The sequence below is a fragment of the Lampetra fluviatilis genome, chromosome 6, assembly GCF_964198595.1.
Source record: "Lampetra fluviatilis chromosome 6, kcLamFluv1.1, whole genome shotgun sequence".
Taxonomy (NCBI): Eukaryota; Metazoa; Chordata; class Hyperoartia; order Petromyzontiformes; family Petromyzontidae; genus Lampetra; species Lampetra fluviatilis.
The window spans coordinates 7,277,928-7,292,729 of NC_136280.1; the positions used below are offsets into that span (position 1 = coordinate 7,277,928).

The 14,802-nt window shown below is 40.8% G+C and overlaps 1 protein-coding gene across 2 annotated transcripts in view; it reads right to left on the reverse strand.

Annotated features, from left to right (window-relative positions):
- The window catches only part of LOC144933104 (kinase suppressor of Ras 2-like), a 50,179-nt gene that overhangs the window by 11,943 nt on the left and 23,434 nt on the right, over window positions 1–14,802 (reverse strand). Inside the window, exons 5-15 of one of the 2 annotated variants that reach the window (XM_078857642.1) lie at window positions 11,095–11,231; window positions 9,757–9,938; window positions 8,417–8,486; window positions 7,923–8,006; window positions 7,139–7,200; window positions 5,395–5,495; window positions 4,367–4,553; window positions 3,700–3,738; window positions 2,752–2,818; window positions 2,598–2,652; window positions 669–857 (exon numbers count right to left, since the gene is read on the reverse strand). In XM_078857642.1, coding sequence (XP_078713768.1) covers window positions 669–857; window positions 2,598–2,652; window positions 2,752–2,818; window positions 3,700–3,738; window positions 4,367–4,553; window positions 5,395–5,495; window positions 7,139–7,200; window positions 7,923–8,006; window positions 8,417–8,486; window positions 9,757–9,938; window positions 11,095–11,231 — 1,173 coding nt within the window. Of the gene's footprint in view, window positions 1–668; window positions 858–2,597; window positions 2,653–2,751; window positions 2,819–3,699; window positions 3,742–4,366; window positions 4,554–5,394; window positions 5,496–7,138; window positions 7,201–7,922; window positions 8,007–8,416; window positions 8,487–9,756; window positions 9,939–11,094; window positions 11,232–14,802 lie in introns of both variants that reach the window. The other variant, XM_078857641.1, reaches the window with a different exon arrangement.

Below are 14,802 nucleotides of genomic sequence, written 5' to 3' on the forward strand. Positions count from 1 at the left end.
CAGGGGCGCTGTGGTGGCGAGATGTTAACTACCTCGCCTAATACGCACGAGGTCGTGGGTTCGATTTCGACCTTGATAGCTGTATATTTGGAGTTTGCATGTTCTCCCCATGGTCGTGTGGATTTTTCTCCTGGTCCTCCAGTTCTTCCCTCCACATTTATAAACATGTGTTTAGAGTATTTGGCTGATATAAAATGTCACACGATGAGCCACTTCGGTGAGCTATCATTTATGGCCAGGTCAGTTCTGAAAGAAGAGCTATCCAGCTCAGTGGGCCTTACCTGGTAAAATTAAAAGTTTATTTTCTTGGTTCTTTCGGTAAAGTCACGTAGAAGGGAAATAAAAAATAATTAAATAAAAACATCATAAAATAATTCTCACGACGTTTCGGCCACAACGCAAGCAGCCGTCCTCAGGTGAATAACAGGTCTGTCGAGAAGACAGAGTCAGGCCTGTTCTTCACCTGAGGACGGCTGCTTGCGTTGTGGCCGAAACGTCGTGAGAATTATTTTATTATGTTTTTTTAATTTATTCTTTTTTTATTTCCTTTCTACGTGACTTTACCGAAAGAACCAAGAATATGAATCCCTGCAGTCACGAAAGCTTTAAATCGAAAATTAAAAGTTTAGTTCAGATCATGACTGATGATGGTCACATTTTCGACTTACTTTGCCAAAGCGTCCACGGCCGATGAGCTCATCGACGGCGAGCTGCTCGTAAGGGATGTCCCACTCTTGCAGGAAGATGGTGGTCTGGCTCTGCTTGCGGGGCAGGTTGCGGAGCGACAGGGCGTCCGGGAGGTCCTCCAGGTCATCCTCCTCATCCGACAGTGGCTCTGGATCAGGACTCGCCTCAATCTGCCAGTGGCCACGTTCACGGAGACGCGTTGCAGAGAAAACGGCCGATCCCATCGACGATTAATCACGTACAAGTGTGAAAGATGTAATAAAAAAAATTACGGAGTTTTATGGGCATAAAGTTCAAGGCATTGTCGGTGAATGTTACACACGTTGTGTACATTTTACTGGACAGCACCTTGAGTCAATCTACAGCTGGATGAGGGTCTCCTAACACCACATGAGTCATGGGGTTATTTGACCGTACATCACCACACTGGTCAGTGCGGATGGATGAAGGCAGCATAGACGTTGTAGCATGGTATAGCACAACAATGGATTTTGTGGCACTACCCTCTGCTTGCAACGTGGCCCCACAGCAACCTACAGCGCCTGCTTTATTTATGGTGGTCGCCCATCCAAACACTCTCCAGAGTTAACCCTGTTTCACTTCTGGCTGATTTGGTCATAAAAAAATAAGAATTTTAATGTACACCTACTGGATACTGCCTGAAAATTAAGTTGTAATGAATTATCTTCTGCGAGGAAAGGTTGTTTCCCAGATTGCTAGCTCTGATATATTATGATACATTAATAATCAATAACGCTATGTTAATAGACAGCAGTAAATTACATTCGGCTCATGCTAAACACGAGAGTTAGAGAAAGTTGAAGTCTTATTATGGCAAGACAGACAAAATAACAAGACAAAATAATTTTTTTCTACAAAAACGTTTACATTCTATAACTAACTTATGGATGAGTCTCCAACCTGGCTATGCCTATGGAAGAGCCATTGAGTAGACTGTACTGCCACCTTGTGGAAATGTTTAAATGCATACGGTTCTATCAAAACAAGTCAAGTCAAAGTGATTTCATGGTCAAATAAGCCTTGAGGTGTTGTTTCATCACCTGTTTACAGCCCTGAATCAGTGGTGGAAATTCCAAATTTCCTTGGCAGGAACTAGTCTATCCACAGGACAATTACTGCTGACATCACCACAAAGTGGTACTCATCAATACCAGAGGGATGATGGGCTGAGTCAATCTCCAACCAGGATTTGAACTTGTAAACCTTCTATTTGTGAGCCACTCACGTCTACAAAACTGCTGGACATGTTGGGATTTAAGGACAAAACTGCACTCTTTTTTCCCCAACATGTTCTTTTCACAGGCTATCTGGCCGCTTAACGCTATATAGAAATACTAAACACGCAAACAGATAAATTAAAAGTAATATTTATAAACACAGGCCAAAACCACGGTGGACAAACATACAAAATGTCACAATGTTGTAATTGCAATGCAACAGATGTCTAATTTGTATATTCTGTAAATGATTCTAGATTTGAAGCTTTCGTGACTGCAAGGATTCATATTCGTAGGTTTTTTCGGTAAAGTCACGTAGGTAAAAAATTAAAATTAATAAAAGTAAAATTAAAATTAAATAATATTTTATTTTACTTTTATTAATTTTTTTTTACCTACGTGACTTTAATAAAAGTAAAATAAAAATAAAATAATATTTTATTTTTATTTTACTTTTATTAATTTAAATGTTTTACCTACGTGACTTTACCGAAAAAACCTAAAAATATTCTGTAAATGATTCAAAAAGCTCTGCAAGCGTGGCAGATAATTCAGCTTGTAACTGGGGGGGCTTCCCTTTCTTGTTAAAGCTCACATGACACACCGATAATAGCCCTGCCACTTTGCGATGCAGAGATGAGAAAGGGTGATAAAGAATGAAGTGGCTCATACCTCAAGTATTGGCAGAGTTCCAGGTAAAGGAGGTGGAATCTGATTTTCATTTGACCTACAAAACAAATGCAAAAATGTCATATTCCCAGCGAAAGTTTCAAAGCAAAAGGCCCCAAAAAGATTAACATTATGTCGTTGTATTCTGGATACATACTCATTGTCAGAGTTGACTGGATGAAGGATCACTTGTGGAGTTTTCTTGTGAATCTCAGGAGACACATCTATCCAAATTTAAACAAAAAGATCAGCTTTGTTACGATTTATCATCAGTGTATGAGTGGACGGGAGGATGGTAACACTTGTGAAAAAAAAAATAACAACGGCATGGACCTATTAAGCTGTTATTTAGTGACATTGATATAACTGCATATTTTTATGTTCTGTTCATAAATCCTGTGCATCATGACTTTTGTGACGAGAAAAATATCGCACATTTCAAATGATAACTTTAAGTTATCGCAAAGCTGTGATGAAACAGAATTTTTTGGTGAACGTCACATAACCTATTGTCACGTAAAACATCTTCACCACCACGATGGAGATTCTTAACTCAGGTCACATGGTGTGTGATGTATTGCGTGTGTGTGCGTGCTCATAGGATGGGTCCAATTCTTACCTAAACTACACTTAAACTAAGAACATACAAGGACAAGAAAAGAACACACTTTATCTTTATGGGCAATACATTAAAATTATCATTAAAGTCATGATTATGGCATCAATAGTTCTCACAAAATGCTTCAGCAACTTAAGTCGTAAAAAAAAATACACTTTCATTATACTTTTCTAGGTCCCCCCCCCCCCCGCCTTCTCTCATGAACTCTTGAGTTGAAAAAGAAAAAAACATTTCAGGTATTGCCTCGTTCCTTCTGTCCATAAAATCAGGTCTTGTATCACAGTTATGGAAATGTCTCCATTTCATCGATTAATCTTCCTCTTGACATCACTTAATTGACGCTGAAGGTGCTGTTACGTCTTGTTACGTATGCTCAGCAATGCTGTGTAACCCCAGCCTTACTCTGTATGCCTAAGACTGTGAACCTACGTTTTTATTTATGGATTTTCTGTAAAAGACTTTTAAAAAATTTGCAAATTAACTTACCTGGGAATACAAATTGCTGCTTGTGTTGAAAGCAGTGCGCTGCTGATGTGAGAAACAGCAGTAAATACAGACACAAACAAAGAGTTAGCATACACCTGTGGATCGAAACAGCAGGTGAACGTATGCTCAGTATTCAATGGATGTATGCAATTTGGTAAGTGAGATTAGTGTGATAGAGACACAGTGTAAGCAGGAGACATGAGTAGAGACAAGGAGAAAGAAAGTCAAGAGAGACAGTGTGTATAAAGCAAGTGGCCTCACTTAGGATGTGAGATATGGGGTAAGTGAGAAGGGGCAAGCGAGACACAGGCCGAGATCGAAGAGGACAGCAACAATGGCAATTAGGCGAAGACACAACGATGAAAAGCAACAATGATAGTAATGGTAAAGTGGTCAGAAAAGGAGGCATGGCAGTTGGCAGGGGTTAAGTAGAATACAGATCACGGTATTAGCCACGAGTGGAATTTATGGCAAGTGGTCATTTAATCACCATAATTTATACTGCTAGAGTAAAAAGAAAATGCAAACAACAAAATCTGCCAATGGCTGACATTCAAGTAGTCGAGGTTTGCCAATACTTTGATCATTTGCCGGAGAATGGAGGAAAACAAGAGTGCTTAGAGGGCACAACGCAGAGCGGATGATGGGCGCGTGTGCGTGGAGCTACCGGCGAAGTTGAAGTGCGGTTTGGCGTGGCGCACGGCTTGTGGTGACGGGTGGAGGCAGGGAGAGGGCGGCGTGGCGCTCGGGGGGTTGGAGATGAGGTGTGGAGCCGGTGAGGAGGGCGTGGATGAGGTGGTGCTTGATGGGTTACTGCTGGAGTCCGGCTGGTAAGGCACCGAAATCTGGTCCTGCTTTAAAAACGAAAGTGTAAATGCAAAAAAGATTTACGTTAATCTACGTGTTGCCAAATGCAGTGGGTAACCTTGCTGTGGCACCCGTTACTGTTGACATTAACAATGGAAACAAGATGCACCACCATGCAAATGAACAAAGATTTGGCAGTCCGTGCCTGGGAGCTTCAAGTTTACCCTCCCCGACTCCTTGTGTAATACACGACACACCTATTCACCAAGTTGAAGAACACGTGCAAATACAGCTAAATGCAAAGATGTGTTATCAAAATAACAAATATAAACGATGACTAATCTGCGACTGTATTACTTAAGGCTACTTTCTTGAACGTTGTAAGGCATTTATTCAGACTGTGAAATGATAATGCCTTCACACATTTCATACACAGAAAAAGCAAGTTTTTTTTCACAGTTTTTTTGCTGCACCAAAGCTGTCCAGAAAACACATTTTAACCAAATAATTTCAACTCTGCAGATAAGGCTACTATGACAACATCAGCAAAAGTTTACAATGTTGGAGTAAAGGTAAAAGGTGTAGCCTGGGCTGCAATTTCTTGCCCATGGCACTGCTGGTGGAAGGGTCTCTAATAAAGAGAGCTCCTGAAAGGCCCTCTAGATGGTGTCTGGCCTACTCTTCCATGCTGGCAAGAAGTCTAGGAAATGGTGGGAGTATTCACTACACGTAACGTGCTGTTCGACTGTCGAGAACCCATTTATACACCGAGGTGGACTGAGGAGTGAATGATTAAAAAAACTTGCCCATGGTTTCAACTACCGCGCCAGGACATGGAACTGGCGACTCCCCTAGATGTATGTCAGAGATGTTAAAAAATAATGGTACCTTCTCTCTGGGCAGAGTCTTGCTCTGATGCAAGTCAACCATGCGATGGGGACGTCTGTTGTTCATGTCGCAGGGCACAGACTCTGTGCGCTTTAAACCCGCTGCACGCATCACGAGAAAAAAAGGTCATATTTATTTCATGATAAAATGAATATGGTTAATTAATGTGGTGTTTTTGCTGCCGTGGTAAATCACGACAATGAATGTGCTTTGCGAAACTATATTTAAAACATTTGCTATATTTATTGATTAAAACAGGTTTTAAAAAAAAAATTCAAACCTGTTACATATTGTCTGACTACAAACCAATCGCAAAGAAACGGTAAAATAAAGACCTTGCACACTGCACGCTAATGTAAAATAAGTCAAGGGAAGGTTTCTCATGGAAACATTGAGCTAAAAAACTAGCCCTGGTTGCTAAGGATTATCTGGCGCTGATAACAAAGGACCAGTGCCCTGTGCTGACCTAATGCAGCCATTTTGTCGATGTTGCGATATTGAGTTGTGCAATGAGCCTAAAACAATATTAATGTTTTGTTTTATACAGCGGCATCATTCATGCAAATTGCATCTCACAATTGCTGAGAAACCACAGCCAAGCTGGAAGGAAACCATGTGGTGAACCAGTGCCAAGAAATCCCCAAACTCTGCAGTTCTCTAGATATGAAGATGTTTTCAACAAATTAATGAGTGTTGATATATGTAGAAGAAAACCAGAGCACCTGGAGAAAAACCATGCACACGAGGGGTAAAAAGTAAAATTGCATCTCTGCGAGATGAAATGTGCATGAACACTATATAAAACTAAACATTATTCTTATTATGATATGTTTATTGCACAAGTGATTGCAATGTCAACAAAATGGCTGTCAGGTCAGCATAGGGCACCAATACAAAAAGCAAAGATGATATTAGTCTGCACTTTGCTGTATCTCCTTCATCTGACCAGCCAGTTCATAATAAAGGTTTTTGGGTTAGATCGCGTTAAATGTAAATGTGTCATTAATCCACAACCATCCGACGCAGCTAATTATTTTAATTGAGTAGGGGTATGGCACCTCGACGCCCATGGGAAGGGAGTTTCACATTTGTGCGGTGATCCACCAGCCCTTGCCTCCCCAGTGCTGGATTACAATCGCATGCCGCGCACCACCGCTAAAGGGTTTACATTTAGTGATAGGTTGTTACCCTTTAAACTGGTACAAAAACTGACACCTTTATACAAGGCATCATGTTTGCAATAACCACAACACAAGCAGTCAAATTGCAAACAAAAATAAACAACTCTGATGATGATAATGATATGCACTGTCCGTGAAGTTAATTGGTCCACACCCGAGACAGCTTTTCTTAGAGCCTAGTCTCACATGGTGTTGGACCAGATGACGCCAAAAGGCGCACAACTCATCTGGTCCAACACCAATGGAGACTAGGCTCTAAGAAAAGCTGTCTCGGGTGTGGGCCTATCAACTTCAAGGACAATGCATATCATTATCATTATCAGAGTTGTTTCTTTTTGTTTGCAATTTGACTGCTTGTGTTGTGGTTATTGCAAACATAATGCCTTGAATAAAGGTGTCAGTTTTTGTACCAGTTTAAAGGGTAAAAACCTATCACTATATTTTGCCACTGGTAAAGAGGTCTCATAGTGGGTTTACATTTGTTTATGTTATGGTTTAACAAAGTGCTTTTACTACTGTACTTGTTTTTCGACCTGTAGAGTTTCAGAAAGCTTCCCACTTACGGCGTATAAATAGGAGACGACACGGAGGCGCTTCCTTTGTGCACTTGTTGTGACATTTTAACCTGCATTAAAACAACAAACAGGATTTGATTAAAATAGTTTAGTAGGAACGTGGATTGTAAATAACTGTTTGACAAGTCCACACATTTTTATTTTTACCAAACCAAAAATAGGGAAGGGAAATTGCGACAACCACAACATTCTTGAATATATTCAGAAATAGCCGACTTTTTGGATATAAATGCACCCCGCTTGGTAACAAGGCCATGTGTCCTTGCCTCAGAAGTTGCCTTATTCCTTCCCCTACCAGTAAAATGTAAGAATGTGTTTCTTATACCATAACTGTGCTTATACATGGTATCCATATATACAGTTATAGTTTCTACTGTACTATACAATATAATGTGAAGAATATATGAACGAACTACTGAGCCAAACAAAAATGTGGATGCGTTATAGATTTTTACTGATTTTATCTCCAAAATGTTCATGAAATCCAGTTTCATGTTTTAGAACTTGTCAAAACATGAAGAAATGAATTCCATACAAAACATGATGTATTAAATGTTTACCTGAAGAAACATTTACACAGTGTAATTTTACACACGTGTTAAAGTTTGAGCGCCCTACCCCCCACCCCCCTTTATGTACCCGCGGCTTCGGAAACAACACAAACCTTCTCCACAAGTCGAAACATTACCTCACGTAAAATATGAAAGCATATGTATGGATGTATGTAAAGTAAATGAACATGTTCTGCTGCGATTAAAATCGTTCCACTCACTTGCAGTTTTTACATTTAACGCCAAACAGCATTCCCTTCGCACACACCATGCAGGTCTGTGACATCCAGTATTTGGTCGAAAATCTACCAAGAAATGCAAACAAATGCAGCATTTACCAGTCGACCTAGATAGCAGAGCATTTCTACAGTATCACCAATACATGTTAAACCTGTTGTTGTTGAACTTCTTTCGCAGCGTACGTAGCCAGCCGTACTAATCGGAAGTGCGGTAAATTACTGGTGCATATTATTATTTTGCAATGTTTTCAAATAATTGTAATGGAGAAGATTTAATGACTCAATATATCAATACAACACTTTTTTGCTCCTTTAACAATGAGCCAAAAATAAACATACAAGGAGGTTAAACCTGTATGAATTCTTACTGCTGGATTGTTTTAGAACTATATCTAAATCAAGGAGAAATTGGGATTGGTTGAAAACATGTAAAAACAGCGGTGTTATTTCACTATCTACAAAGTGAGACTGCAAACCTGTGTTTTATTGAGTTTCCAAAGTCCCTGCGTGCATTCTGGGGAGACCATCGCGGTACCGTCAGTGTGTCTGGGTACAGAAACGGGGGTGGGGAACATGATTCTTAAGCCAATGATAATATACCGTAAAACTCGACAACCAAAAGATGACACAAACATCTTTTGGGAGGTTATGACTGGTTGTCAAGTCAGAAATATTGCTTGCTCAACAACCCAGTATTATGACGAGCAAAACACACACGAAATCTATCTACACCTAAGCACATATGATGAAAGAACAATGATATCTTCGCCATCATTCAATCGATTTGAAAACTAAAAACGTATTACCCAAGACGAGTATGATAAAAATGTAAGTGATATGAAGTATAATTTGGATCAAAAGTATGAAAACTACATGAACAAACATGTTATATTCATGTTAATTTAATGGCCACCACACGTAAATATTCAGTCAAAACAAAGTGACGGCTGCAACATGTCACGATCATTCGTATTTCAATTCAGTCGGGAAGTTATTGTCAACTATAGCCAGAGCATAGCCAATAGACGTGTCTACACAAGGCAATTAATATAAAACTACACGAGTGCAACTCTAATAGCATCGACTCTGAGCCAAGTAGAGACTGGCTGTAGCTCGCTAATGAATCTGAATGTCAAAAAAGCACCAGACATGCAGTTGCCCAGTTAGAGCACCATAATAAAAACTCAATTTGGAGACAACATGAATTTAAGTTGTTTCACATTCTGCACCAAAGTACACTTAAAAAAAGTAAACAAAATAATCAAATGGCGTAAGTATATCATGATTTGGTCACCAAAAAATCAATATTGTCAGTATTCAGGGCCCGCAATTCCATTAAAGAATCGTTTGTCTTTTCAAAATAATTATTATGGTCTCGTTTGTATTGTTTCTCATTTCCCCTGTGCCTATTGTACAGCTTTGTTTGCCTCACGAGCCCAAAATGCATCACTGCTTTGTGCAGATTTTACAAAGTGAATAATTAATTCTGGCAAGCATGCCTCAACGCACGTTACTAAGAGGTGAAGCATCTATCGATTTAAAGCTTTCGTGACTGCAGGGATTCATCTTCTTGGTTCTTTCGGTAAAGTCACGTAGAAGGGAAATAATAAAATAATAAAAATTTTACATAAGCAGCAGCCGTCCTCAGGTGACGGCTGCTTGCGTTGTGGCCGAAACGTCGTGAGAATTATTTTATTATGTAAAATTTTTATTATTTTATTATTTCCATTCTACGCGACTTTACCGAAAGAACCAAGAAGAAGGTGAAGCATCGTTACGCGGATAAAACAGTAATATTCGGACTGAGTGGCCTTACTCTGGGGAGGATCATCGGAGATGGGTGGGGTGGTGGGCGTGTAAGGAGCGCAGCCACAAGCCTGGCGTGCCAGTCGCTCTGCAGGGTTTATCGGAACACGGGGATGCATGGGCAAGTTTTCGCAGCTCCCCGCTCCACCCTGAATTGCCGGGTTCAGGAAAGGGCGCGCCTTCTTGGAACCTCTGATAGTGTTGGTGGGGGAAGGGAGGGAAGGAGACAAGTAGATGCGCATGGAAAGGAGGAATGGAAGAATTTGACATTCTTTGTCACGCGAATACAAGCCAAGCAATGAGCAACACAGCTTGTTTTTTTGTATTCTTTCACAACGCATTTCACACCGCAGTAATCGTATACTTTTTATCAGTAAATGCACACGCTAGCCTGTTACCACAAAAGTCACCTTAAATATATTTAACACTACAACTGGGTATGTGTGTGCTGGACACATGTTAAAACACCTTCTAACAAAAAAATATCACTGAAGTAGTCTATTTTAAATAACTCTACGTCAATTAAATGAACCCGTGCTGCCCTCTAGTGCTGATGTGGCTGTATAATCTAGCAACAGTTTTCGCAAAAGCAATACAAAATATAAAACCAGCACACAATACTCGCGTGGCCTCAGGATACAATAACCACAAACTATTACGTAACACCTACCACAACAAGGTGTACCCAGCGGAAACGCTGATCTGGTAAAACCAGCTCATGAACTAAAACACTTTCGTAATGCTGCAATTATGTAACATTAATAATTATGGATCTTCAAAAACATGTTATTTTAAAGAATATACAATTCACACGTGTACGCTAAATCTGGAGTAGAGCAGAAAAAACATTCATAATAGTTTTTTTTTGTTAGATCGCGTAAATATGAATGTGTTGTTAAAACCGTCACCACCCGACAGCCAATTAGTAAGGTTTGTCACGTAAACAGAACGTGCCAATTCGTTACTAGTACAGCACATTTTTACTACAAAATGAATAGCTGCAAGGTTTTGAAAGCTGTATCACATTTGATTTCACTGTATCTTTAAAAAAGAGATTGCAAGCACATTGTTTTTGTACACTGGAGGCATAAAACTGAAATGTAAATTTTACATTTAAAATATACAAGGCTGAATTTAACAAGATGTATTTAAATACTGTAACAATTAACCAAACTGTGCTTATTAGCCTGATATTCGATGGGGGGCGGACACTTTCAATTATGGTAGCGCACCATCTCCAGTGATGCATACTGTTGGCATGAAAAAGCTGGGCGCACACAAAGCAAATCCCCGCGCAAGAGATGATGGCGGCGGCGGCAGTAGCAGCACCACCAGCAAGACGGCTTACCGCATGTTGGCCACGTCCTCTATCCGGTTCGCGAGCTGAGACTCGTGCGACTTGCTGCGATGCAAGGTCTGGAAGCCGGGGAGGAGGTGCACCAGCTTGCGTGACACCGGCGGCGGGGGTGTGCCGGGTGGCCGCATCTTCAAATCAAATCACCTTAAGTTAAATCACTCGGCAAGCGGTGCGGCACAAGCGTCACTAAAGAGCTTTGGGAGACTTTGTGCCTCGCCTGCCAATGCTTGCTAATAAAAGCACAGACGTACAGACGTTACCAGTAGAGCTTTGTTTTAAGCACATTTTCTCGTCAAAAGAGATGAAGGGGGAGACTAGCGACAGAGAGGAGTAGCTTCAAAAATGTATACACACATTTCTGGAAGAACAAGGTATTAACACGTAGACTGAACATGAAAGTTGTGAGTAGAATGGTATTCCCAACAGCACTGCACATAAATTTATCTTTGGCAATTAATAAAAAAAACAGATGCAGCAAGGATAGAATCGCTCGAGTTGCAATGATAAAAGTGAAAATTCTCCATTCCCCAGAATGGAAAGATGGCCCAATTAGTCAGTCATGGAAGAGTTACAAAGAATTACAAATATAACACTGTCTTAATTTAGGAGCTTTCGTGACTGCAGGAATTATTCTTTGGTTCTTTTCGGTTAAGTCACGTCTAAAAATAAAATAATAAATTAAATGGACAGAGTATGTTATTTTAATTTATTATTTTATTTTTAGACGTGACTTAACCGAAAAGAACCAAAGAAAAATATAACACTGGTCAACACACTTTTTCTGGCATAAGGTATTCCAACGGTTTCAAGGTAATGTTGGGGTGTTGATTCCAAATCTGGCATCAGTTTTTGTCTATCACATCAGGTATTTGAGATATCAAATATTGCATTTTCAATAAAAACTGCAGAAGAAAAATATTAAATAAATGTGTATATCTACGTAAAATTATATTATAAACACTATCCTAAAAATACAGCACCATATTTTAACACTAAAGCAGTCACTGACTCGCAACAACTTGCAATCATAAGTGAGAGTTAATTTCAGGTAAAATCAATGAAAATGGGGTATGCGGATAGCATAAAAATGAGATGTGATAGAGCAAATCTGAGATCAGATTTGTAATCAGCACACTGAAATTAGTCTAAAACAGCTGCAAAAGTCCAGGCCAGAAAAAAACGTTTTTTTTGTTGACCAGTGTAATCTAAAATACTTAAGGATATGCAACATGGAAGGATGAGCGACTGAGGACATTGACAATACGGAGCAGTTGTCGCAGTGGTTTCCTAGAAAAGATGTTGATGGACAGAGTATGTATATTAAATCAAATACCGTAGCCATTCCAGAAGATGGGTAGCATGAGTAGGGTGTTCACTTAAACGGGGGAGACTAAAGGGGATATGGTCTCGTGTTGCAGGATCCTTAATGTAGCACAACTAACTGGGCACATTATGGAAGAGAATATCACACCCACAAGAGGATTGTGGGACCCCCCCCCCCACCCGTGTTAATCATAGCATCATGAAAGTCATGAGTCTACAGTTGTGACAACAATACCACAACGGGGCAGCAGGACCCTGGGTAATCATAGCATCACCAAAGGCAGACGAACCACGAGAAGTATCAGGGTAGTGCAGTGTTCTTCATTGCAAGGCCCGCGGGCCACTGCTGGGCCCCTGGTGGCCTTTGGTTCGGCCCCCGACAAAACACAATGTGAAAACACCCCATCATGCCGTCAAAACCAATGGTGGGCCTCACAATGATGTGTCTTATCGGCCAAAGTGCCCGCCCCTCCCCCCTCTAAAAATTCGTGAAGAACTCTGGGGTAAATTTCGATTTAAAGCTTTCGTGACTGCAGGGATTCATCTTCTTGGTTCTTTCGGTAAAGTCACGTAGAAGGGAAATAATAAAATAATAAAAATAAAACATAATAAAATAATTCTCACGACGTTTCGGCCACAACGCAAGCAGCCATCTTCAGGTGAAGACCAGGTCTGTCTACGTGACTTTACCGAAAGAACCAAGAACTCTGGGGTAGTGGGACCTGGGCAATCAAAGCATTACGAGCAGCCAATGGCATTCACAAACATCAGGAGAGGAATAGCTACTGCTCAGTAATCTACCATTCAACAAACCACCAGGGACTGGAGAAAATACATCAACATAAGGTTTGATACGTGTATAATATGAGAATATCCGGCTCACTGACGTATCACACCTTGTCATGGTGATTGGCTCTGCCGGTCCTGGTTTACAGCCAATGGGGGGAATCCTGGGGGCATGGCCCTGACGTGATGGAAGGGTGACAACTATGGAGATTGGTTCTGCTGGCTTTGGCCTCAGCCAATGGGGAGATGAGTCAGGGGCGTGGTCCCGGGAGCTGACGAGGGAGCCTGGAAGATTCGACGCAGGCTAACGAGGATTGGCTGAAGCGTACCACGTGACCCGGGGATTAAATAGGGCTAGAGAAAAATGACACGTGGTCAGAACGGGAACCAACGGAGGAAGGAGCCACGCGAGAGCGGGGCTCCGAGTTGCCACGTGGCAGTGCGTCTCTCTCGGTCTATCTGTGCCTTCACGTTGTCTACCAGCAGCGTGAAGTAGATGTAACCCAAAGTGAATAAAAGACGGATTCCAGAAGTCGTCTCAAAGAGTCTTATTACACGTGGAAAAACTAGAGGGAAATATGTCTCGAGTATTCCAGGAAAGTGTTCCCGAGAGTTTTGCTGAATGGGATGAAAGAACGAGCGCATTTAAGTGTCAGGCGCCAAACCCAATTAAGGAAATATATCCAATGTGGGTTTAGAGCAGACAGAGGCAAGCAATAGAGAATTTATTTAGCAGACTTTAATCGTGACTTGTTTGCCGAGAAACCCCATGAGAATCGCGAGATCATTATGTTATTATACATAAGAAAAGCAGACTGTTTAAGAATGTGTATGACTCCAAGGGAATGTGTGGGTGGGGTCAGCGAAGAAATAAAAATTATTTTGGTGGACCGGTGTTCATCTAGTGTGGATTATGTCATCCACTGTGTTCAATGCTGTGCTGCTCAAACATGTGCTCACTAACCCTGTGGATAGCACAGAGACAAGCAAATATTTCAAGAATCGTAATGGATCATTTGCAATTGAGGAAATTAGCGTGCACGGATGATTGCAGGTTTGTTAGAGAAGACCTTGGCTGTGTCATTGAAGCTTTAAACAGTTTTACCGAGGCTGCACACAAGGCTCTTGATTTGAACTTCCCAAAAACAAAATTGTTGGCAGTGCATAGCAATGGAATATTGTGCACACACCCTCCTTATTGCAGGTGTCAGTAGAAAGCAAAGTGTTTTTTTACGTATTATGCAAACATAAAAATGTTTACAGCTATTATTAGTTGTATAGAACCACCTATTTCTGACTGAAAGTCACTCTTTTCTCACAATGGCGGTTTGTCATTACACCTCAATCCCACATCAAGTGTTCCCTTGGCATCCATTGATATTTTTTGACATCCATTTAGAGTTTTGTAGCCATACACAATCGCAACAAATGCAACCTCGCACGGTCGGGTAGTTCATCAGGCATGCAAGGCTTCGTCCCACTCACTACTTGATCAACAGTTACGATTCGGGGTTGCGAATCAATTATTTTTTTGTTACGTCGCAGTGAGCGTCGCACCAGTGCTGACTGCAGGGTGTCAAGTGAATCATC